This window comes from Mytilus californianus, unplaced genomic scaffold (genome assembly GCF_021869535.1).
Source record: "Mytilus californianus isolate M0D057914Y unplaced genomic scaffold, xbMytCali1.0.p SCAF_4, whole genome shotgun sequence".
NCBI classification, from domain to species: domain Eukaryota; kingdom Metazoa; phylum Mollusca; class Bivalvia; order Mytilida; family Mytilidae; genus Mytilus; species Mytilus californianus.
The window spans coordinates 8,196,446-8,222,338 of NW_026262690.1; the positions used below are offsets into that span (position 1 = coordinate 8,196,446).

The following is a 25,893-nucleotide window of genomic DNA, read 5'->3' on the forward strand; positions in this document are numbered from 1 at the left end:
TGCTTTCTTGAGACTCAATTTGACCATGTTTTCGTAAAATCATGTCTTTAATGAATAACTGAGTATGGATAAATACTATAATCCTTCACATATGACCAAAATTTGTTAGAAAAATTACTGATCGATCTCTGGATCCTTCATTTTGATAAATTGCTGGATGTTATGACAAAGAAAGGATCAATTTACAGCAATTTATGTGATAATGGAAAAAGTAACCACTACATATGTACAAATCCCATGATAAATAATCGTTACAGAGTCAGAGAGGAGGAGTATTCAGTGATAAGCCAGACATTGTTAAAGGTTCAGAGAAAGCCAACAACCGGTCAATGGTGTCTTTACATGAGTTATCAGAATTCTCAGAGATCGCCAGATATAAGGTAAATATGGACAATCACGGCTAACCATATAGAAGTATAAACATGTGCTTAGGGTATACATAAATAGTACGACAAGAGAACAATATAAAAACACTTGAAAGACATATTGACATTAGATAAATATAAATAAAAATAAACGATTATAGTTATTTCAGAACAAGCTTAGGTTGTAGATGGAATATAGGATCGGTTTGTTCATCCGCTATAAAGCTCTTGAAAGTACCATGTATAGAAGATAATCAAATCTTTATAAATCATATATCCAGCCTAGTGAAGTGTTTTTAAGTTCCTTCAAATTAAAAGTTCCAAGTGGAAGAAATATTCTGCAATATTATTTCCAATATAACAATATTTGTTCCTTACGGAATAAAGAGTATAGAATATTTAATCCAATAGGAACAGATATTATGGCATTGTTTGTAACAAAGTTATCATGGGAACTTCTGTTAGGTGGAACAAATATACGTTGACAACGCGTGTGATCCTATCGTCTGTTAGATCGACCATTCGCCCGTCGTTTGTCCGTTATATACTCGTAAAAGGGAAGGTTCGGGATGTTAAGTTATATTCTTTCTTCCGGTCTTCCGTCCGTTCATCTTCTCGTAACCATTGATTTGAGTTCAGAAAATCTTCAGTTCCAAAAGAAATTGTGCACTTTTTATTTCATAGTTTCAGCGTAATAAGTATAACCATGTGGAGATGCGGTATGATTCCCAATGAGATAACTACATGTATCCTTATAGACCAAAGGAAATATATGAACAATTGCAGGTCACGGTACAGCCTTCAACAAGAGAATAAACCATGCCGTAAAGCTGTAAAAAGCACCGCCATACACAAATGTAAAACAATTCAAAGATAAAACCTGAGTTATACTTCAACACTTACATTAACAGAACCAATTTCAATGCACAATATGGGCACTGTGACAATAATTATCCCATCAGTAATGCTAAATGCAAAAAATAAAATTAATTAAAAAGAGACCAAAAGTAAAGCCAAGCTCGGACAAGGAATCAGAACAAGAGGGATATACATTCCTCAATTTAGAATGATTTCCAAAATTTTATAGCAGCAAATTTCCATAAGAATATTCGTATTTCAACAATTACCGAAAACGGTTATAGGAGAGAGCAATTCAAATTGTTTAAACTTCAAATGTGCATTTAAACGAAAGACAAAAGACAAAATCTATACAAATCCTTTCCAAGTCAGCAATCATAAACAAGCACTGGATTACATGCTCCTCCTGACTTAGGACAGGCGCATACAGAATGTGACAGGGTCAAGCGTATTTGTAAGTGTTCAATCCCCTAACCTTGGACGGAGGTGTAACAATATATAACATAAGAATAAGCTGTAAACCAGTTGGAAAGGGTAGGACTCATCAGATCCGGTACCAAGCATAAATAAATAAAAAAAACTAACAAACAGACACGATTTTTAAAAACTTGAGAACAGCAGAACATGGAGTTTTGCCATACCTACAAAAAGAGTGAGACATCTGTATACGCTAACTGGTCATAAAGGTGGAATGGGTATAATCTAAAAAATGACAGATTTATTCATATTTTGCCCAAATGTTATTTATTTCGTGCTATTTTCATCAATATAATAAAATGATTGGTCATCAATAGAAAATAATGAGATGTGGTATGATTTCCAATAAGACAACAGAACAAGCTTGTCTTGTTTAAAGCTATATATTGTGAACAATTGACACATTTTGTAAGGATTTTACAGGGAAAAAGCAGCATAATTATTTGAAGAAGTTGCAAAACTTTGAATTATAGTAGGGGGAGATAGCTCTCATAGCTTTTTTTGTGTGTAAAAAAAAGGGAGAGGGGGTTAAAGTTAAAGAAAAAATGGAGTCACCGTACTTTGTGTCAAGCTCAAAAGACCGGAGTTATACATGTATCCCCTTGTGAGGCTAATTTCAATCAAAACATGTTCTGTTTTTGAAAAATAAAAAGTCATACACATGATATAGACCAAATGTTTTTCTGCTACATTTTGTATTTGACGATCCAAATGGACTGAAAACCTACGTTTGAAGACCCGTATACTACCTGTATGAGCCTTTTGCAGTATCTTTATCATATCCTTCTGTTGTTTAGTTTTATGGAGTCGTCTATCAATGACGTTACAACATGTTTTACGATATTATTATGTGAATATTTATGTATTGGACTTGTTATTGTTTCGAGGCTTGCTGTATTGGCCTGAGGCATAATTTTTGGTGTATAAATGAAACACGTCTTCCAAACGGCAGTTTATATTAAGTTTATATTCATCATAACTTTGGATCTAAAATCCATAAACATCCTGAAACCCTGTATCTCAGACGAGACAAATCAAATTGGCCGAGTTGACAAAGAGAGGTATCATAATATTAAGTCTAATAACAGAGATGTTAATAAATAATTCTAATTATGTGACGTTTGAGCACCACAAAAAATTGACCATAATATGAGCAACCCACGGTCAGATAAGAAATAATATTTACCCGTAACTCTGCTCGAGACCGTGCATAGTATTTCCTAACTGAATAAGGGTCTGAATGTGGTTTACAGAATAGAGAATAATGGCTAAAAAAATTAATGAATAGAGAAAAATGAGAAAAAAATAAAGAATAGAGAATAATAGGGTGCAGCAGAAAAAAAGAATAACTGAAAAATAAAAGAATTAGGTAATGAAATATTGATTACAGAAATGGACCATGTACAGAATAAAGAAATCATGTAATAACAAATAAATCTAATTGTAAAATGATGTTCATGCGACATGAAAATTTTACAGAATAAGCATTACTATTAAAGATAAAGAAAAATGCCCCTCAAAAATTAAAGAATACAAAAACGAAGGACCCTCCATCCAGACCCTCCTGAATTGTAATAGTGACATTTAGCAAATTAATCTCTACTTTCATGTTTGAAAATAATAATTATCTATAACTTATGAGCTTATTCAATTCTTAATTGTCGTCGGGAAGTTGTGTCTGTTCTAGAAGCACATTGATTTAATGTTAACTTGTTTCCCCGGAAATAATATTACGTAATGATTTGTTTACCTAATTCACTATTTGGTTTGCCTTGAATTATGTTTGTTCAAACTTGACAACTTGTGTTAGACACTTAGTATGACTAATCATGGACTTGTTAAAAAATATTGGCTATAGTAAATATAAAATTCATGATTAGTTTGCTTTGCAAATGTCAAATCTGAGTAAATATTAGCATTCCTGATATCCGGAATTGTTGATGAGATTTCAGTCGTTGTCAAGTACTAGTATTGTATTCAATGTCTTGTCGTATAACAACATAGGAGGGGGGCAATAGAATCGAGACCAAGAGCAAGTCATTCAAAATCACATAAAAAATCTTACAAGACAGACTTAATGTTTTGAATTCGCGATGAAAAAAACCAAAACATAACTTATATGTATGTGATTAACTTGCTGCAATGGTCATGTACACATTAACCCATATAGTTTGCTCTAGACTCATCCTTGTACCTTTATATAAATAAGGAATATTGTGTTTTTGTTGTTGTGGGATGTATAAATACCCTGCCACGCCCGGTCTGTGTTTTTGTTACTTCTTTTGCTTTGTATCGATCTGATGAGTTAAGCCCATTTCAACTTATTTTTATAGTTTGTTCATATGTTGTGCTGTTACACCACTGTCCAAAGTTAGGGGAGGGTTGAGCGCCCGCAAACATGTTTAATCCCGCCACATTCTATATGTGCCTGTCCGAAGTCAGGAGTCTTTAATTGAGCTGTTGTTGTTTATTACTGTTTCTCATATTTGTTTTTCGTTTATTGTTTTGTATAGTTTGTTCTTGTGTTGTGCTGTTGCACCATTGTCCCAGGTTAGGCGAGGGTTGGGGCCTTCAAATATGTTTCACCCAACAACATTCTGTATGTGCCTGTCCCAAGTCAGGAGCCTGTAATTCAGTAGTTGTCGTTTGTTGCTGTATATCATATATGTTTTTCGTTCATTGTTTTGTACATAAATCAGGCCGTTAGTTTTCTCGTTTGAATTGTTTTATATTTGTCATTTCGGGGCTTTTTATAGCTGACTTTGCGGTATGGGTTTTGCGCATTGTTAAAGGCCATACGGTGACCTATAGTTGTTAAGTTCTATGTCATTTGGTCTCTGGTGGAGTGCTGTCTCATTGGCAATTATACCACATCTTCTTATTTTTTATTCTGATGCACTCGGGCATTTCATTTATTCCATTTCATTTTTTTTTTCAATAAATCAATTTTCTATAAATATCCATTCATCAAAAGAATTATGTCCTCCAAAACACTGTTACAATAATACTTCAGTTTGTCAAATCTAGATTTTGTACTGGTTTTTTTTGCACTCTACAGTGTGATTGTCGGGCTAAATTATGACAGTAAATGTTTGATTTCGTTGCCAGATTTATTTTATTGATATTACTTCATGGCTTTGTACTTCAATTCACAGTTTTGGCGTGATCGTCAGTTTTCAAAGAATTCCATACACACTCTTGCTAGGGGCCGTCTTAAAATTGCAGTGAGGTGAGAGTTTGATTGCTCCGTGCTGCAGGCTTCACTGTGACTTTGAGATGAAGAACAGCAATAAAAGCACAGTTCCTTTGCTTTTTGTGTTTTTTTGCTGTGTATATACTGATTTTGTGTCATGGATCGATACCCCGTATCCTTTCTTTTCTATAATATTTATTATACATATACAGGTGTACTGCGTATACTACAAATATGTTTTCAAGTTGCAGCCAAATCAACAACAAAGTTGTAATTCTTCTTGAAATATTCAAACTAGTTCTAACAAAATATATGGTAAGATATATATATCGTTCTGAGGCACATCATTGAGTCACAATTTCGTCTGTAAAATGCCTTTCATCAAAGTACCATAACACCCTCAATGATAAATAATCTCAAGGGTTGACGTTCCCATCCAACATGCTAAAGGGAGTCGTCCGTTTGGCTGTTGGTGGATGTATAAATACACTGCCACGTCCGGTCGGAGTGCGTTTGGTTGTGAGGGATGTATAAATACGTAGCCACATCCGTTCGGAATGCGTTTGTCTTTAAAGGAACTCCAAACTGGAAAACTGTTATTTCTAAGGATTCAGTATGAACCTTGTCACCTTTTGGTTTCATAATTTTTTTGGATCGTATGCTGCAGCCAATGTTTTCATCAAGCTTACAGGTAAAACAAAAAGGCACAAAATCATCGTTTTTGACAACATCTCCAACTTCTTATTTTTATATTCGGAGGTTATATGGATAGTTACTTAGATGGCGTCTAGACTAAATACACACGAAATGCTGATACATATTAAAAATGTTTAATGTTTTCTAACTTTAGGGAGATATTGTATACGTCAAAGAAATATCTACAAAAGGGTTTGAAGTTTCAGGGAAGATGTTGGCGCAATTTAGAACTGTAAGTAGATACAGTGTGAAGAGAAGAATAACAGACTGTTTTCTTGGATAAGATTTACATTATGTATTTGTTAAATTTTGAAGTATGAGCCGTGTGGAGTCATTTATTATAATACAAGTATTTGGTCATCAATTTAATAAAAGCTTTGTGTAGCAACATAGGTTGCATCAAATGCTTTTAATTTCCATTCTGTAAAGTTGTTAAGTATTCAGTAGAAAAATATCTGAAACCATAAAGAAATCTCTTTTTTAAAGACAACAGCTAATGATAAAAATCATACATGTGTAATGAAATATAAAATGACATGCTTCAGTAAATTACGATTTATATTTACGATATGTTGCTTATGAAACAAAATGTGTGTTCATGATTTAATTAACAAGCCAATATATGTTATGTATTTATTTGTTAACGAAGCCTCCGTCCCAAACTCGCGTTTTCCAAAAAAATCAAATATTCACCGAGAATTTATTCCAATTACCGTTGATTACAAGTAAGTTTGTACTTTTTGGTTTAGTCTATAAAAAAGGCCTTTTAGATTACAATTTACAATAAAAAATAAGAAGATGTGGTATGACTGCCAATGAGACAACTCTCCACCAGAGACCAAATGACATAAAAGTAAGTCTAATTGAAATATATGATTGAAACATACAATGTTTGCATACAATTCTTGCAGAGGAAATTGAACTTAGTACATGTTATTTTAAATAATGTTTTTCAGCTTCGTGAAATAAGACACGAAAATGTGAATCCGATGTATGGCATTCTTATTGATCCAACATGTTATGCTGTTGTTTCAGAATATTGTAATAGGGGAAGCTTACAGGTACAGTTAGATCAAACTTCAAGATTTTATTAAAGAATAAGAAATACGCAGTTGCTTATTGCTAATTGAAAAAAGTTTATGACATTAATTTCCTGTACCAAGTCAGGAATATGACAGTTTCATTCGTTAGATATGTTTGAGCTTTTGATTTTGCCATTTGATAAGGGACTTTACGTTTTAGATTTTCCTTGGAGTTTGGTATTTTTGTTATTTTACATTTTCCTTTTTACTGCACACAAGTCGATTGTATTCTTTGAACAAGACTTAAAAAAATAATGAAATAAAAATTTTAAAAGACATATGATTATATATCTACTGCATCCGTCTCTAGTATATATACATATTTATGTTTCTTTCGATTGTTTGAATGGATAACTAACTTAAGTCACGTTTAAACAGGAATTATGTACTAAGATTCAGATTTATAAAAAAGCAACAACATACTTGTTAATCAAAATAATGAGTTCTTTTTATTTTTGTCATGAGAATGTTGGCAATTGTATTCAGATTTTAAATTAAACCATTTAATATATTGAATTAAAAAAATATCATTTAGATTATAAAATCTAAATGATATTTTTTTTTACAAAATACTCTTCAGCGATCTGGCATTATCGTAACATGACATCATTATTCGATTCCCACCAACAACGATAGCTGAAATTGAACTTAAACGAAGTAGCCATTACTCTTAGAAAGCAAGTTATAAAACTTACAGTTTTAAAGTCACCCAACTGAGTTATCGTATCAACGTTTATTTCCTGTAGAAATAAAGAAGCGTGCTGTGTGGACAAAAAAGTAGTGAAGTTATATCTTTGTTTAAACACTTCACTAAATACCTTTGAAAAGATTGTTTATTTATGCATTTCATATTTAGCAAAAAGCACGTCTTTGGTGGTATAATTTCAATCAGTAATTCTATTATTTATCATATAAACCAGCAGTCGTTATTCATTGCAAGTTTTTTTTTTACTTATAGGATGTGATCAAAAGTGCGAACATCAAACTGGACTGGGATTTTAAAGTGTCCTTATTAACAGACCTAGTAAGGGTAAGACTGGTTTAATTAATCCATAATAAGTAAGACAAATTCAATAATTGATACTATTTTTGTCCATATTGATTAACCCATTGATGTATAATCTCCAAGTCTAGATAAGTTACACAACACTACGTTCTCTGTCACATAACATTGCATATTCTCGATACTAGATTCTCAATGGCATGAAAATTCTCTATTAAGTAACTCATTCTCTACACTATTTCATGACACTGCATTTCCTTTAAATGACACTACATTCTCTATGACACGAAGATCCTCTATCACATAACACTACATTCTCCATAACATTTTTATCAATAGTTTCTCTATTAAATGACCCTGTATTATTACTTAATGCTACATTTATATCAATCGACACTACATTCTCTATCAATCGACGCTACATTCAAATGCACATGACATTACAGTGTGTACTAAACAACACTGCATTCTTTATGACATGACGCTGAATTCTCTGAAACATGATACCATATTTTCTGTTATATGACACTTAATTCTATATAAAATGACAATGCATTCTTTATTAAACGACACTGCATTAACTATGACATGATGCTGAATTTTCTAAAACATCACACTGTATTCTCTGTTATTTGACACTTAATTCTCTACTACATGAAATTGCATTCTCAATAACATGACCCTGCATTCACAATAATTTGACACTCATTCTCAATAATATGACCCTGCGTTCTTTATTATATAACAGGGTATTTTCTATGACATGACTGTACATTCTGTTTTACATGAATCTGCACTCTCTATTATATAACACTGCATTTTCTATTATATAACACTGCATTCACAATAATTTGACACTCATTCTCAATAATATGATCCTACATTCTTTATAATATTACAGTGCATTCTATATGAAATGTCACTGCATTCTGTTTTACATGAAACTGCAATCTCTATTTGATAACACTGCATTCTCTATGACTGCATTCTCTCTTATATAACACTGCAATGTCTATAATATAACACTGTATTCTCTATAAAACGACACTGCATTCTCTATTATATAACACTACATTCTCTATGACATGACACTGTATTCTCGGATATATAACACTGCCTTTTCTAAGACATGACACTGCACTCTCTTTTATATAACACTGCATTCTCTATGATATGACACTGCAGTCTCTTTCATAAGACACTGCATTCTATATTATATAACACTACATTCTCTATGACATGACACTGTATTCTCGATTATATAACACTGCCTTTTCTAAGACATGACACTGCACTCTCTTTTATATAACACTGCATTCTCTATGAAATGACACTGCAGTCTCTTTCATAAGACACTGCATTCTCTATTATGAGGGTTTCTTATCGTCGAGTTGCAAGTGTGAGTTGAAAAGGCCGAGGTGCGAGTTACAAAAGTCGAGTTGCAAGTTAAGAAAGTCGAGTTGGTAGTTACGAAAGTCGAGTTGCGAGTTACGAAAGTCGAGTTGCGAGTTACGAAGGTCGAGTTGCGAGGTACGAAGGTCGAGTTGCAATTTACGAAGGTTGAGTTGCAAGTTACAAAAATATTATGTTTCTCTAAATTCTTAAGAATTATATATATATAAACGGTCGTATATATAAACGGTCGTGTCGTCTGATTTTTTAAACAGAATTTTCAGGTTTACTTCGCATTTAATAAACAAAGCATAAATGTATCCGAACTTAGTTATACACTGCATGAGGAAGGGTCCCGGTATTTTGATTGCAGAATTTGAAAGAGTTACTAGTATGTGATACTTAATCATAAGAGTCTATATGTTGCAAAGTCACGCACGCTTAAATTATTTCTTTCATAAGAGCGACATTGTTCATTTTCTAAAATAAAACAGGATATACTGAAGATATAAGACAACATGTATACCGTACTGAACAAATCAAGCATAAGAAAATAAATCATATAGACAAATGAAATATACTTGCAAATTATCGACATCTCACAGAATATGGCACTGTGTTAGGCCTAAAGTAAATACTTATCAAAGGTACCAGGCTTATAATATTTTCTACGCCAGACGCGCGTTTCGTCTATACAAACTCATCAGTGACATTTGAATAAAGGACATTCATTAGCATACCAAGTGCTAACTCTTCGTATTTCGCAAAGGTTTAGGGTGATATAGGCACAATTGCACATTTAACTTAGGAAAATATCTCATGAATTAGTCAGAAATATGACATGCTATGTGTTTTTTGTGATTAATTAAATAGTTTTGAACTGTGTTAACTTTGTGATTCAACCCCAAGCGGAGGGTGCATATATATACCAAATAGTTAATGAATACTACAACGCAAAATATGCATGCTATAGATGTATTTCTATCGCATTATGGTAACTTCCTGGCATAGGAGATCATAATATGGATTTTTTTAATATGGAAAGACGTTATTCTACAATAAGCTATGCCGCTGTTACACAAAATAAAGGAACAGTTTAAAGGAATGTTATGGCGTGTTTTTTTACGGTATGAGCACGGAAGCCTTGTCTGTCACAAGTTTACTTTTTTACCTGCATGCAGCCTTGATACAAATGTTGTAGTTTCAGATATCAGCTGGGTATTGTACATTTTTCTAAAAACAAATGTGCTTCCTTTTCATTTTAATATCATGCATAGCCTATCACGGGAGCACCTGAAAAAAGGTTTACCTGGGTAAGTATGGCATCAAGTTGTACTTTTCAAATAACTACTGCACTTTTTTTCATATTGATGTAAAAATGTTTTGACGTTTTATACAGACAATTTAAACTTTATTTAATCAATTTCCCACCTACTGCACAATGAGTTTCGTGTCAAAAAAAGGTAAAAGAGTTATATTTGTCAGCATGTTATTCCTAAATTAACTTGATTGATTTTGGTATGATTAACCCGTTTTTTAGAAAGAAGTTACATATTCCAAAACTGCGTCTTTTGTCTCTTTTACAAAAGTATCTTTGACAGCTACATGTATAGAATAAAGAATGGAAACGGGGAATGTGTCAAAGAGACAAAAACCCAACCAAAATATACAAGTCAACCCAAGGCCACCAATGGGTCTTCAACACAGCGAGAAATCCCACACCCAGAGGCAGCCCCGAGCAGGCCCGACACACAGTGTACACTAGATGAAGAAAATGGACGCCATTCTATGCTCCGAAACATATAGATGAACCAAAATTAAAAAATATACAACATAACACTGCATTCTCTATTATATACCACTGCATTATCTATTATATAACACTTAATTCTCTATTATATAACACTGCATTCTCTATAATATGACACCACATTCTCTTTGACATGACAATGCATTCTGATTTACATGACACTGACTTCTCTATCATATGACACTGCTTTCTCTTTTGTATAACACTGCCTTTTCTATGATATGACACTGCATTTTCTCTTATATAACACTGTGTTCTCTTTGACATTACACTGCATTCTCTATGACATTACAATGTATTCTGTTTTACATGACACTGTATTTTCTCTTATATAACACTGTATTCTCTATGACATTACACTGCATTCTCTATGACATTACACTGCATTCTCTTTGACATGACAACGCATTCTGTTTTACATGACACTGTATTTTCTATTATAAACACTGCATTCTCTATGACATGACACTGCATTCTCTTTGACATGAAAACGCATTCTGTTTTGCATGACACTGCATTTTCTCTTATATAACTGCATTCTCTAAGACGTAACACTGCATTTTCTATTATGACACTGTATTTTGTATTATAATACTACATTTTCTATTATGACACTGCATTTTCTATTATGTCACTACATTTTCTGTGTCATTTTCTATTATGTCACTACATTTTCTATGTCATGACACTGCATTTTCCATGACATGACACTGCAATATTTATTAAATAATACTGCATTTTGTCTATGACATGACACTGCATTCTCTATTATATAACACTGCATATTCTACGACATGACACTGCATACTCTATTATATAACACTGTCTTTTCTATGACATGACACTGCATTCTGTTTTATATAACACTGCATTCTCTATGACAAGACACTGCATTCTCTATTATATAACACAGTCTTTTCTATGACATGACACTGCATTCTGTATTATATAACACTGCATTCTCTATGAAATGACACTGCATTCTCTTTCATATGATACTGCATTCTCTATTATATAACACTGCATTCTCTATGACATGACACTGCATTCTCTATTATATAACACTGCATTCTTTATAATATAACACCACATTCTCTTTGACATGACAATGCATTCTGATTTACATGACACTTTTATTTTCTATTATATAACTGCATTCTGTATGACATGACACTGCATTCTCTATCAGATGAGACTGCATTTTCTATTATTACACCACATTTTCTGTGTCATGACACTGTATTTTTTTTATTATATGACACGGTTTTCTGTATTACATAAAACTGAATTATCTATGACATGAAATTGCATTCTCTATTATATAACACTGCAATGTCTATGATATGACACTGCATTGTCTATTTTATGACACTGCATTCTATATGACATGATACTGCATTCTTTATTATACGACAGTGTATTCTATATGACATGACACTGCATTCTCTATAACATGACCCTGCATTCTCTTTTATAAAACACTTCATTCTCTGTGACATGAAACTGCATTTCCTATTAAATAACACTGCATTCTTTATGATACGACACTTCATTCTCTATTATATAACACTGCATTCTCTAATACGTGACACTGCATTTTTTATTATATAACACTGCATTCGCTATGACCTGCATTCTCTTTTATACAACACTGCATTCTCTATGACATGAAACTATATTTCCTATTATATAACACACTGCATTCTTTATGACATGACACTGTATTCTCTATTATATAAAACTGCATTTTTATGACATGACCCTGTATTCTTTATTATATAACATTGCATTTCATATGATATGACACTGCATTCTCTATTATATAACACTGCAATCTCTATTATATAACACTGCATCCTCTATTATATAACACTGCATTCTATATTATATAACACTGCAATATCTATGTTATAACACATCATCCTTTATTATAAAACACTGCATTCTCTATTGTATAACACTGCACTCTCTATGACATGACACTGCATTCTCTATTCATATACGTTACTAAAGCAACTACTAATAAAATAATTAAGATATAAGTTTGTTTTTCATCATGCGGACCTCGAGGAAAATAACCTTTCCTGCATTTAATAATTTGGGATATTCATTTTTCATGAATGCCATAGTTGTATATTATATGACACTGCATTCTATATTACACGACAATGCATTTTCTATGACAAATGTACATGACACTGCATTATCTATGACAAATGTACATGACATTACATTCTCTATTACATGACACTGCATTCGCTATTAAAAATGTACACGACTCTGCATTATCTATGACAAATGTACACGACGCTGCATTCTCTACTACATGACACTGCATTATCTAAGAAAAATGAACATGACACTGACTATCTATGGCAAATTTACACGACATTACATTCTCTATTACATGACACTTAATTCGCAATGAAAATGTGCACATGTACATGACATTATATACCAAATGTACACGACACTGCATTCTCTGTTATATGACAATACATTCTCTTACACCTGAAATTGCACTCTCTAATACACGACCCTGCATTTTCTTTGACGAATGTACCCGACACTAAATTTTCTATAACAAATGCATATGACACTACATTATCTATTAGATGCCACCATATTCTCTAATACATGACACTACATTCTTTATTACATGACACTGCATTCTCTTGTACATGAAACTGCACTCTCAAATACACGATTCTGCACTCTCTATGAAAATTGCACCTGGCACTACATTCTATATAACAAATGTACATGATACTACATTCTCTGTTGCCTAACATTACATTCTCTATCACATGACACTATACATTCTCTAATACATGACACTATACATTCTCTAATACATGACACTTTACATTCTCTAAGACATGACGCTACATTCCTTATTACATGACACCATACATTCTCTAGTACATGACACTATACATTCTCTAATATATGACGCTATACATTCTCTAATACATGACACTATACATTCTCTAAGACATGACGCTACATTCCTTTTTACAAAACACTATACATTCTCTAATACATGACGCTATACATTCTATAATACATGACACTAAACATTTTCTAAAACATGACGCTATACATTCCCTTATACATGACACTATACATTCTCTAATACATGACGCTACATTCTCTATTACATGACACTGCTTTCACAAGTAACACTATACATTCTCTAATACATGACACTATACATTCTCTACGACATGATACTATACATTCTCTAATACATGACACTATACATTATCTAATACATGACACTATACATTCTCTAAGACATGATACTATACATTCTCTTATACATGACACTATACATTATCTATTACATGAAACTATACATTCTCTAATACATGACACTATACATTCTCTAATACATGACGCTACATTCTCTATTACATGACACTGCTTTTTCTAGTAACAGAAGATTGAAAATGATTTGTATCATCTAAATATAAAATTTTCGGCCTATCGCGGATACCGAGTCGGATTGAAACTACAATTCGTCGGTTTTTTTCTCTATTGCAGATAACTGCTTACTTTTAGTATACGAGGAAAGTTGAATTATATATCAAGACAAAATATTCCTTGAAGTATTCACCAGAGAAAAATGTAAATTACAGAAATTGAAACGCCTTATAATAGTAATAACACCAAAAGTTCACAATGTTCATTCATCAAAGCAAGACTTAACAAACATATTATCAATCCAAATGCAGACAATAAGATGACATGATGATAAGATAAGACTTTGTAAAATCATCGCCGTGAGTTTGAAAACAAAGGTAGAGCATGCGTGATATTTATGATTCCTTACTTTGTATAGACATACAACTTTATACAACTTCAGATACAACCATGGAACTCACGTCATAAAACCAAAGATTTTTGTATCATCTACATGATACATGTAACATAATAAATTTTTGTAGAAATGTTTTTAAAATATTAAGCAAGTTTTCACAAATAATTTCACGAGGATATTATTGCAGGGATTACGATTTATTCAAAATAGTGCTGTACGATATCATGGTAACTTAAAATCCAGGAACTGTGTAATCGACAGTAGATGGGTGCTAAAATTAACAGATTTCGGCTTAAAGGAAAAGTTCAGAGCCAATATCGAGCCGGAATTGGCAGGTATTATTCTAATTACAAATATTATCTGAATAAATTACGCTCAATATTTCATGCTGTGTGTGTGAAAAGTTTTTAAAAAGTAGTTATACCTCCACTGAAAGAATGTGTATACTGGTTTACATCCGTCCATCTTTCAGTAACCGATGATATTTCTGTTGGATTTTTCTCAGCAACTTAGTAAGAGCTTATTATAGATATTTATAGATGGTTCAAAACTTCATTTTGACAGATTTTGGCCAATTTGTATAATTTTCAAAAATTCATAAAAACACTATATTACTTAACTAAAGCCATTTTATTTGCAGTATATCTATGTCTTACAGATATATATTGATTATTTTTTGTTAATGATATGCATAGATGCATAATTTGACCAAAATATGTCTATTTTTAAACATTGTCTTCAATGCAAAATATAGTGTGAATATCATTTTGATTTGAAGGAAATATGTAAAATGGTTTATCTTTTTATTATATTACTATTGTATTCCATCAAGTTTTAATAACTTTCTGATTTTGACACTGTTAGTCAAACAAATACAGGACAAGGTGCAATAAGTTATTCCTTCTTTGCACTACTTCTTTCTTGTTATAATTTATCCGTAAATGTGCCTAATTTATGGAAGTTACCATTTTGTTCATAACACCTTTAAATGCTAGAAAATTAGTACAAAACAGAATCCTCCTAGTGCAAATCTGGGCTCTCGGTCGTAAAACTTGACTCAGTATTCGGAGTAAATAATTTGTGATCGAAACTTAACAAAGTTTTTGGATATCTCAATTTCTACTAGTAGATATTTGAATTGAATTTCAATTTATACTAGGAGGATCCTGGATCCTGGATCCTACTAAATTCCAAGCGTGCTGTAACATATATACCGATTGCGGGGGATAACTAACCTGGCTTTTTTTTTGTTACTAGTTTTTCTGATACCTGTATATACCGAATGTTGGGATATAGTTAGTGAACACTTAGTTTTTATTAATGGTCAGACTATCTAACTATTTTTGTTAAGAATACTTTTGAACAGCGAGTTAATAGTTCTTTGTTCTATAATGCAGATCTTCTTTGGACAGCTCCGGAACATCTAAGAGAACCAGGTTATTGTATGAAAGGCTCTGAAAAAGGCGATATGTATAGTTTTGCTATAGTAACTCAGGAATTAATACTTAGAATGAGTCCATTTGGAATGATAGATTTAAAACGAGAAGGTATGCATGTATGTTAAATGTAATTCAATTGCTTATCATATTTCAATCTAAGAAGCAAAACGGGTCCTTGTATGAAATGGCCAAACCGCATGAGGAACTCTTTATTAGAGGAAAATCTTACATTTTACAAGCTAAGAAGCAAAACGGGTCCTTGTATGTATGAAATAGCCAAACCGCTTGAGGGCAGCTATGTTAGAGGAAAATCGTACATCAATACTTGCATGCATTGTCAAAAATCAGATGCGACACTTATTTGAATAAGAAGAACTAACGAAGCGTGAATGGGTGTATCGACAAGATATGCATCTTTTGTTTTGCATGCATAAATATTTCGATATTCGTTATTGTTGTGAACATATCTGTCAATAAATAAAAATGGTCTAAGCTGGTTTACATGGGTTTTCACAAAATAGTGCGTGTATTTTGCCTCTCACTTTTGTTTACCGCTGCAAAATGTAATCGTTTATTTATATATATATAACGTTACAGTACTAATACCCAAACTGCACCGAGTACCAAATTGGCATCTATTTTGCAACAAAAAGCAGACGTCACGATTATTTTTGCCTTTTGTTCCACACTGTACATAAGATTGAACTATTTATACTCAAAAAACGAATTCGGTGACCCCTATAAATTTAATATCAACAAAACCAAAAATTTCAGTAGCAATGATATATCATTTAAAAAAAAAATATCGTAAGACAGGATTTCGAGAAAAGTTAATTTTAAGTCAAAATTGATGAACTTTTCACGATATTTACGTGTATTTTATACATTTTGTACTTCTATTTTCCGAATATTTTATTTGCTATATCTCAGAAAGTATAAAAGTTAAATATATATATATAACTGTCTCGATGTTCATTTGCAGTTCCTCAGGCTCTAGTTGTATGCAAAATTTAATAAAATTCAGCAAGATCATCCATTTACTTACCTGTTACCTTAACAAGCAAAAGTGTGATACAGTGTGATACAGTGTTTTTTACCTTCTATGAAATTATAATATTACTTCCAGCTTCCATATAACTCTAAAAACAGCTTCAACGTCTTGAAACTTACAACACCTGGCCGTTCATTGTGTATATTAAACTATTCTCGGTTTTATGTTAAAACTTTTGCTGCAGTATCTGCTTATACTTGACAGAAATAATAAAGAAATTGAAGAAACCTCCACCGTTACTGCGACCATCCGTATCTCCACAGGCAGCGCCGCCACAATATATACAATTGATGAAGTCCTGCTGGGCAGAAAATCCAGACCTGCGGCCTTCCATTGAAGAAGTTTATCATCAATATAAAACAATCTCAGGGGGAAAGTCAGTATTTTTTGCAGATTTTATATATCAAAACTATGTACCAAATTAATCCATTTATAACCACTATCGAGCCAGAGACAGCCTATTAATTCAAAAAATAAAATTCATGCTATCATTTTTTAAAATTATTGAACAACAGGGATCCCACCAAAAACCAGGGGTTAACTCAGGTACTCCGGAAGTTGCTGCTTCATTAGTGATACCCGTTTGTTAAAATACATTGATCGAGTCATATCCAAATAATAGGCATTTTACAAATTTAGGATGGATAAAAATCTTTTGTCTTAACCCTAAGACATCACCAAATGCGAAACCCATACAATTAATTATTTCTGGTCACTTTTTTTGCAGTATCTCTCAAATCCAAAAAATCTAAACTTTTGAAACAAACGCTTACATTCCCCTTACAATATTTAAAACATCTCTTACATTTAAAATCTGGGCAAAAAACATTCATTACCAAAAAATGTATTCATCAGATCAAGCATATTGCTATTACCCTTCGCCACCGCGGTAAGGTATAAACATGATAAATTGTTTTTCAATGGGGAAAAAAAGGGAAACACAAAAGGAGTTAGTTTGGTAAGTACCATATTTGGCCCCGATTATTAAGTTCAATGTTTCAAGACAAAACATGTTTTAAGTTGATTTTAAGACATGTGAAAAAGTTAGATAAAACTATTTTTGTCAAAAAATTATTTTAAAGCGTTGATTTTTATATCCCAAATGGTCCAAAATTAGAAATGTTTGCAAAAGTCGTACGGATTTCAACCAAATTAAGGCCTAAGAAAAATAGAGCGCATGTGTCGTCAAACTAATAATTCAAATCAGATATATAAAATGTTAAAACAAACATTATATGAAAAGATCTTTTTTGTCGACGCATGCACTCTATGTTTCCTGTCCAAAAAAAATATGGAAATTTACCCGTTTTCATTGAATTGTCGTTGGAAAAATCAAAATGAGTGCTATTTGTGACGCCATAAAGTGAACGCAAGTACATAAATTTTCAACAAAAAGACATATTTTCTATCTAGACATTATATTAGCTAGGATTCATTGTGATACAGGTCAATAAATCCTAATTTGAAATTATAGCTAGAAATAGGGGCCTTTTTAGGACCTTATCGAACCTTCTCCTTTATAAATGAGAAAAATCATGACACTAAATTACGTAAGACATTTGTTGCATCTTATTTTATGTTCAGGCACTTTAAGTTTAAAATCACTTTTTATTCAGAAAGTTGATGTATCATATGGAAAGTCTCTTAATTGTCTTTGAAAATTAATTACATTGGTCATTTGAGAAAAACTAAAATATCTTCAGAAAGAAAAATTGTATGTAAATGGTACCGTTGAAATTAATTGTTATTCTATGTAATCACCAGAAATTAAACCTTTAGATAAAAGCTAAAGAGTACGATAATTTTTCCATTTGGAAAATTATTAAGTTAAATAACGACCTGTTTGTCCTGTCTACATACAATCAATTAATTACGACCAGGAAGTGAATTAGATTAAGGTAAAAGTTTTAGATCAGGTTATCCCACGCTATTTTCATCGTATGAATAAGTTAACAGTAATTTGTAAATTCGTTTTTTTTTTTTCATTTACGCTATTTGTGCTTATACAAGTTCACTTATTGGTTGCTTTTTTCGTGCTTTTCGTAAAAAGTTGTATAGTCAGCGTACACGTCTCATATGAAATAAATAGGTGTGGTATGAATACCAATGAGACAAGTTGAATTATCCAACAGAGTCCAAATGATATGGATTTAAGCAATTATAGGTCACCGAGTGCCTTCAACAATGAGCAAAACCATACCATAATATGTAGCTATAAAGGGCAATGATATGACAAAACGTGAAATATTTCAAACGAAAAACCAACGGGTCTGATTTATGACAAAACAATAAACGAAAAACAGATAAAGCAGACATCAACCAACGATATCGACTAAACTACAGATATAACAGACAGTAACCAACGATATCGACTAAACCACAGGGGAATTCTTTGTTCTAAATAGGAACTGTTCATTCCTAGTTATAAAAGCACACATTTTTGGTGATACTAGGGATACTGAAAGAAAATAATCTTACTTTACCTTGATAATAAAATTGAGAATAGAAATGGGGAATATGTCAAAGAGACAACAACCCGACCAAAGAGCAGACAACAGCCGAAGGCCACCAATGGGTCTTCAACGCAGCGAGAAAATCCCGCACCCGGAGGTGGTCCTCAGCTGGCCCCTAAATAAAATTGTGTACTAGTTCAGTGAAAATGGAAACCTGAATTTAGATATTCAAGGTAAAGAAGTTGAAATTGAGTCAAAATGTAGATGTCATACTTAATGGTTTCTCTTCCTCTTTCATTCTGGCTTTTCTCTTTCTATCATCATTCACCTTTCTCTTCCTCTTTCACTCTGGCTTTTCTCTATCTATCATCATCCAGCTTGTATCGTAAACTCACTATCCTTTATTCTGTAGAAAACTCAACATAGTGGATTCTATGTTCCGAATGCTAGAGAAGTATTCAAATGATTTGGAAGACATTGTGAAAGAAAGAACACTGGAACTTGAAGAAGAGAAAAAGAAAACAGACCTTCTTTTATTTAGAATGTTACCACCGTAAGTCAACAAACAGATCAAGGATAAAAACGGCATAAGTAATGAGTTAAAAAAATACTTTGTTCAAAGTTTGGCAACTGTATTCGTCAGCTGATTCGTATGCAAATATCCAATATAATATAAAACAGCAGAGAGTATTAAGATGAAGATATGTCAGAAATGATTTTAACTACAATTTATATCCATGATCACACCTGTTTCTTCTGTGTGTATTAAAATTGTCTTTACATGATCCTCTTAAAATAAAAAAGTAAATTAATGTAATATTGATTTATTTGTTCATTCCATTTACTCCGTTGCCATGAAATTCAAATTTTTGTACCTGTAATTATATTTATATCATGATTTGCTTCACATTTAGTCACTCTAGAGCGGTGAGAATAATATGTTGATACTTACAACTTCCAAAGATTTTTAAGAGAAAAGTCATAAAGGCCTTCTCTACGTCCAATATCATAAAACATTTGACAAGCATACACTTTACACTATATTTAGCATACCTCATTCTAAACTAAAGGCAGATTGACGATTGTTGTCCAGCTTTTGTTTCATAAAAGATACACACATGTTGTTTAAAGACAGGAAAAATTATACTTTGTAAAATACACGAAGTTTTAAACAAAAACTACTCTGAAATTGACTTCATCAAGATTATATTATTGAGAGATGTTTGTTTCATTCGGATGATATATTTTTCAACAGTAGACATTCCCAGGAAACCAACTAAGGTTCTTTTCTCGCCTATGTATTTGTTTTTTGTTTAAGTCAAACTTCATAAAGGGGCTATACAAGAAAAAGAAAAATAAGATAGTACTATCCTTAATATCACGTTTCGCTATGTAGATGTTGTCCTCTCACTGAATAATTCCAAGTTTGTCGACTATGTTGATCGCGTCTATCCCATCGCACTTGAAATAACGAATACTACAGAAATAGTTATGTCTGCTTCATAACTTGACGTACATCAACATTTTGACCATGAGTGTCAGTTGAGAACTATTCCATTGTTAACTTCCCATTTTCTTGGAGCAACATTCCATCAGCACATGCATATGGAGTATATGTCTCCCAATGTATGCACTGTCATTTCCTATCATGATTTCCTTTATAAAGAATTGCTTCTTATAGGGAACCCAGTGAATCAAGACTCCTTAATAGTAAGGTTGGAGTGATCCCTTAAAAAAAATTACTGAGTCCATTATGATTTGTATTTATTTCAAAGCTGACCACTGATGTGATACACTTACAAGAAGTGATTACAATCGTTTTTGACATCAGCGTTTGCGACATATCACCGGATATTTAGTTGCAATGAACAACAAAACAGATTGTCGAGATAGGAACTGTTTGCCCTTTCAAAATTTCTGAGTTCATCCCCGTTTTTTGTGGGGTTCATGTTGCTCCATCTTAAAGTTGATGTATTTTGTTTTATGGTCTGTTGTTTGTATATTCGTCTTTATCCAAATCACAATATAGTGACGATTTCGACAACATCGTACCTATATCGGTAGTCACTTTATTCTTATCTTAACCCTTTGTGGAGACATGATAGATACAGTGTTCACCTCGAAATTTCGTTTTCTATATTAGTCTTTCATCTGCTCTAAATGTCGATATCGATATTCAAAATTATCCTCAGCTGATTTTTTTTTTTTATAAAATGGACTTTACACTTTTCCCATCTACTGAATTTGTCGCTATTGACAAAATCGCTTCGATACCGACGATATTGATTCGATATCGACATTTTCCAAAGTTTCTTGATGATTTGTTTCTCTATTCATTTCATTTTGTTTAGTTTTTGTACCTTGATTAAATTATAAAATTTAGCAATAATTAAGATACGATTTCTGATGAGACAACTTACCACCAGAGGATGTAAACAACTATAAGTCACCGTAAATGTTTCAACAATGAGCAACCCTAATACCGGCATGACAAAATGTCACATTTTTAAATGTGAAAGTTAACCAAAAGCATGACATTCATCAACCCACTACGTTTGTATGACTTAAGTTTAAGATTATAAATGATCAATGATGACTGAAATAGACAGTTAGAGAACAGTTTTAATGTACATGTATGTTAAAGGGCAAAACAAGCTCTCATCCCGTCTTTTTTTTCAGAACTGTTGCTGAAAGTTTGAAGACAGGCAAATCAGTAGAAGCTGAAATGTTTACAGAAGTGACAATTTACTTTAGTGATATTGTTGGATTTACGACAATCTCTGCCATGAGTAATCCATTGCAAGTGGTTACACTTTTGAATGATTTATACACCATGTTTGATTCTACTATAGACAACTATGATGTGTATAAGGTAATTTGAAAGATTCTACAATAGACAACTATGATGTGTATAAGGTAATTTGCAAGATTCTACTATGATAGACAACTATGATGTGTATAAGGTAATTTGAAAGATTCTACTATAGACAACTATGATGTGTATAAGGTAATTCGAAAGATTTTACTAGACAACTATGATATGTATACAAAAATTTACGACAAAAGAGATAACTTTTCATTCCCTTTTATTAATTTTCCTTTCTTTGACGGCGATGTTCCTTTGGCTCCATCATACGGTGTTTATATATCCCAACTCGTTCGTTATGCCCGTGTGTGTAGTGATGTCATAGATTTTAACGAACGTAATCAATGCATCACTGGTAAATTATTAAGTCAGGGATTTTGTTACCATAAATTACGTAAAACTTTTACTAAATTCTTTCATAGATACAAAGATTTGATTAGTAAATTTGGCTGTACCTGTAGAAAACTGATTAAAAACGGTATTTCACATCCTAAATTTTACGGTAATATTGTACTTAAAGCGCGGAAATCACTATGTGATCCATGTAAACTCATCGAACCTTTAAACAAACTTATTAGTAAAGGTTATCTTACCAATGTTGTAATTAGATCTTTAAATATAGTTTACATTGGCACTAATATCGATTTTGTAATCAGCAAATTAAAACATAACTAAATTTGTATTCTTTTCAAACGAGATGTATAAAGACACACCCACGTTCATTTTGATCTATAAAGAGGTTAACTCCTAACTATCCTACTACCTGTCGATACGTTTATTTTTGGCATTGCACAAGTCATGTCTTCTTTGACGTTAAAATACTAAATCCATGGGATGTGTTTTAGTTGATTTTAGTCACTGATGCATGATTTTTTTATTATTAATTGTTTTTGGCTTTTAACTAGCTGTCAGTAACTGCAAGTACTCTCAAATCGTACTTTCTTGTTTATTTGACCTGTTGATACTAAATGTAATGCTTTTTTGTTATTTAATGTTTACTTATTGATGGTTATATCTGGTCTATATACTTTGATAAGTGTTTGGTATTACTATAAATTTTCACTTCTTCGTTCTATGAACATCAAAATTATTTATTTTGTAAGAATATTTCCTTTCCCAATTTGAACTGTACACGTATACCTAACAACAAAATTATTTTCATTTACCTGTGTTTATAGTAATTGCAAATGGCTGATTTTTTTGTTCAAGCATATTGTTTTTCTTAAATTGGTTAACATTTCACAGCGGTATAACATGCTACTTTAATTATTCTTCCCTTAGTTTATTTATTTTGTATTTACATTGTATCATAGATCAAATTTATTTGTTCAGTGTATGTTCACTGGTGTTAATATGTCTTTTGATTGAGTTAAGCCAATTGATATTTTATAGTGTGTCTTTCTATGTTGTGATGTTACACTATTGCTTGAGATAAGGGTGAAGGTTTGGTACCATTAAAACGTTAAAACCCGCTGCAATTGTTTGCACCTGTTCTAAGTCAGGTTTCTGATGTTCAGTAGTTGTCGTTTGTTGATGTGGTTCTTGAGTGTTTCTCGTTTTTTATATAGATTAGACCGTTGGTTTTCCCGTTTGAATGGTTTTACACTAGTAATTTTCGGGACCCTTTATAGCTTGCTGTTCGGTGTGAGCCAAAGCTCCGTGTTGAAAACCGTACTTTGACCTATGATGGTCTACTTTTATAAATTTGGACTTGGATGGAGAGTTGTCTCATTGGCACTCATACCACATCTTTTTATTTCTATATAAGATAATTTGAAACATTCTACAATAGATAACTATGATGTGTATAAGGTAATTTGAAAGATTCTACTATAGACAACTATGATGTGTATAAGGTAATTCGAAAGATTCTACTACACAACTATGATGTGTTTACGGTAATTTGAAAGATTCTACTATAGACAACTATGCTATGAATAAGGTAATTTTAAAGATTCGACAATAAACAACTTTGATGTGTATAAGGTAATTTGAAAGATTCGACAATAGACAACTATGATGTGTATAAGGTAATTTGAAAGATTCTACTATAGACAGCTATGATATGAATAAGGTAATTTGAAAGATTCGACAATTAACAACTTTGATGTGTATAAGGTAATTTGAAAGATTCTACTATAGACAACTATGGTGTGTATAAGGTAATTTGCAAGATTCGACAATAGACAACTATGATGTGTATTAGGTAATTTGCAAGATTCGACAATAGACAACTATGGTATGTATAATGTAATTTGAAAGATTCTACTATAGACAACTATGACGTGTATAAGGTAATTCGAAAGATTTTTCTAGACAACTATGATATGTATAAGGTAATTTGAAAGATTCGACAATAGACAACTATGATGTGTGTAAGGTAATTTGAAAGATTATACTATAGACAACTATGATGTGTATAAGGTAATTTGAAATACATTTCATAGAGGTGCCTGAAAAAATGCCATAAGTACAACATATTTTATTCATAATGTAATTGTAAGAAATACTTTTAATGTATTTGTCTTTGGCGATTGTATGTGTTTCAAATCAAGATTTTCTCCCATTTAAAAGAAATAACATCAGCGAGGTAAATAATACATATATGTCATCTATGTTGCGTCACCGATTACCGACGCATTATATGGCATATATATGTTTGATAAGTCGGTACCTACGTCAAGTTTAACCTCTGTTTCTTTCAAACGCTTTTAAAATTTTAATTTATTACTTTTAATTAGAATTTGTTATATCTATAAACTGTTTGATGTGTTCTATGTACATGTAAAGTTTTGTTGAGAAGAATGGTGCATGCTCATTCTGTCCATGAAACTAACATTTGTCTTTTCCTTTGCATCCAAATCAATACATATGCTACACAGGTTCTAGAAATAATCAGAGATATTTGATCTCTTACAAGCTCTATTGGTGTTTGCATTTTATCTTAAAAAATATAGTTATACATGCCTGAATGATAAATTTGCCGTACAGCATTAGTACTGTGTTATGACCATTACTGAGAGCAGCAGCTTGTGGAACCATTATAGAGTTATATCGATTAATATAGATTCATAATATTAGTCAATGAATTTTATTATATGTCAGGAAATTGGTACAATGTTTGTAGGAAAACATTAAGACTTGACGAAAGTCTCAATTCGTTCGTCTAAATCTCAGGAATCGATTAAGAGGACAAATCAAGGTAACAAATAAAAAAAACTGAGGGAATGTCATGAACTCCAAAATGAGTCGACAAGGTAAGAGATTCCTGCTATGCATGCATCAGCTGCCGCACGAATTCACATTATGTCACAATAGGACACAATCGGTAAGATTAGATAACTATTCTCATCTAAAGACTGCAACAACATGTCGCTAGTCAGTT

The 25,893-nt window shown here is 32.1% G+C and overlaps 1 protein-coding gene across 1 annotated transcript in view; it reads left to right on the forward strand.

Annotated features, from left to right (window-relative positions):
* LOC127699092 (retinal guanylyl cyclase 2-like) overlaps nt 1–25,893 on the forward strand; it is a 45,237-nt gene that overhangs the window by 10,450 nt on the left and 8,894 nt on the right. Inside the window, exons 4-12 of the mRNA XM_052202828.1 lie at nt 258–380; nt 5,744–5,821; nt 6,546–6,650; nt 7,630–7,701; nt 14,887–15,034; nt 16,097–16,246; nt 17,394–17,565; nt 20,055–20,195; nt 22,322–22,514. Coding sequence (XP_052058788.1) covers nt 258–380; nt 5,744–5,821; nt 6,546–6,650; nt 7,630–7,701; nt 14,887–15,034; nt 16,097–16,246; nt 17,394–17,565; nt 20,055–20,195; nt 22,322–22,514 — 1,182 coding nt within the window. The remainder of the gene's footprint in view (nt 1–257; nt 381–5,743; nt 5,822–6,545; nt 6,651–7,629; nt 7,702–14,886; nt 15,035–16,096; nt 16,247–17,393; nt 17,566–20,054; nt 20,196–22,321; nt 22,515–25,893) is intronic.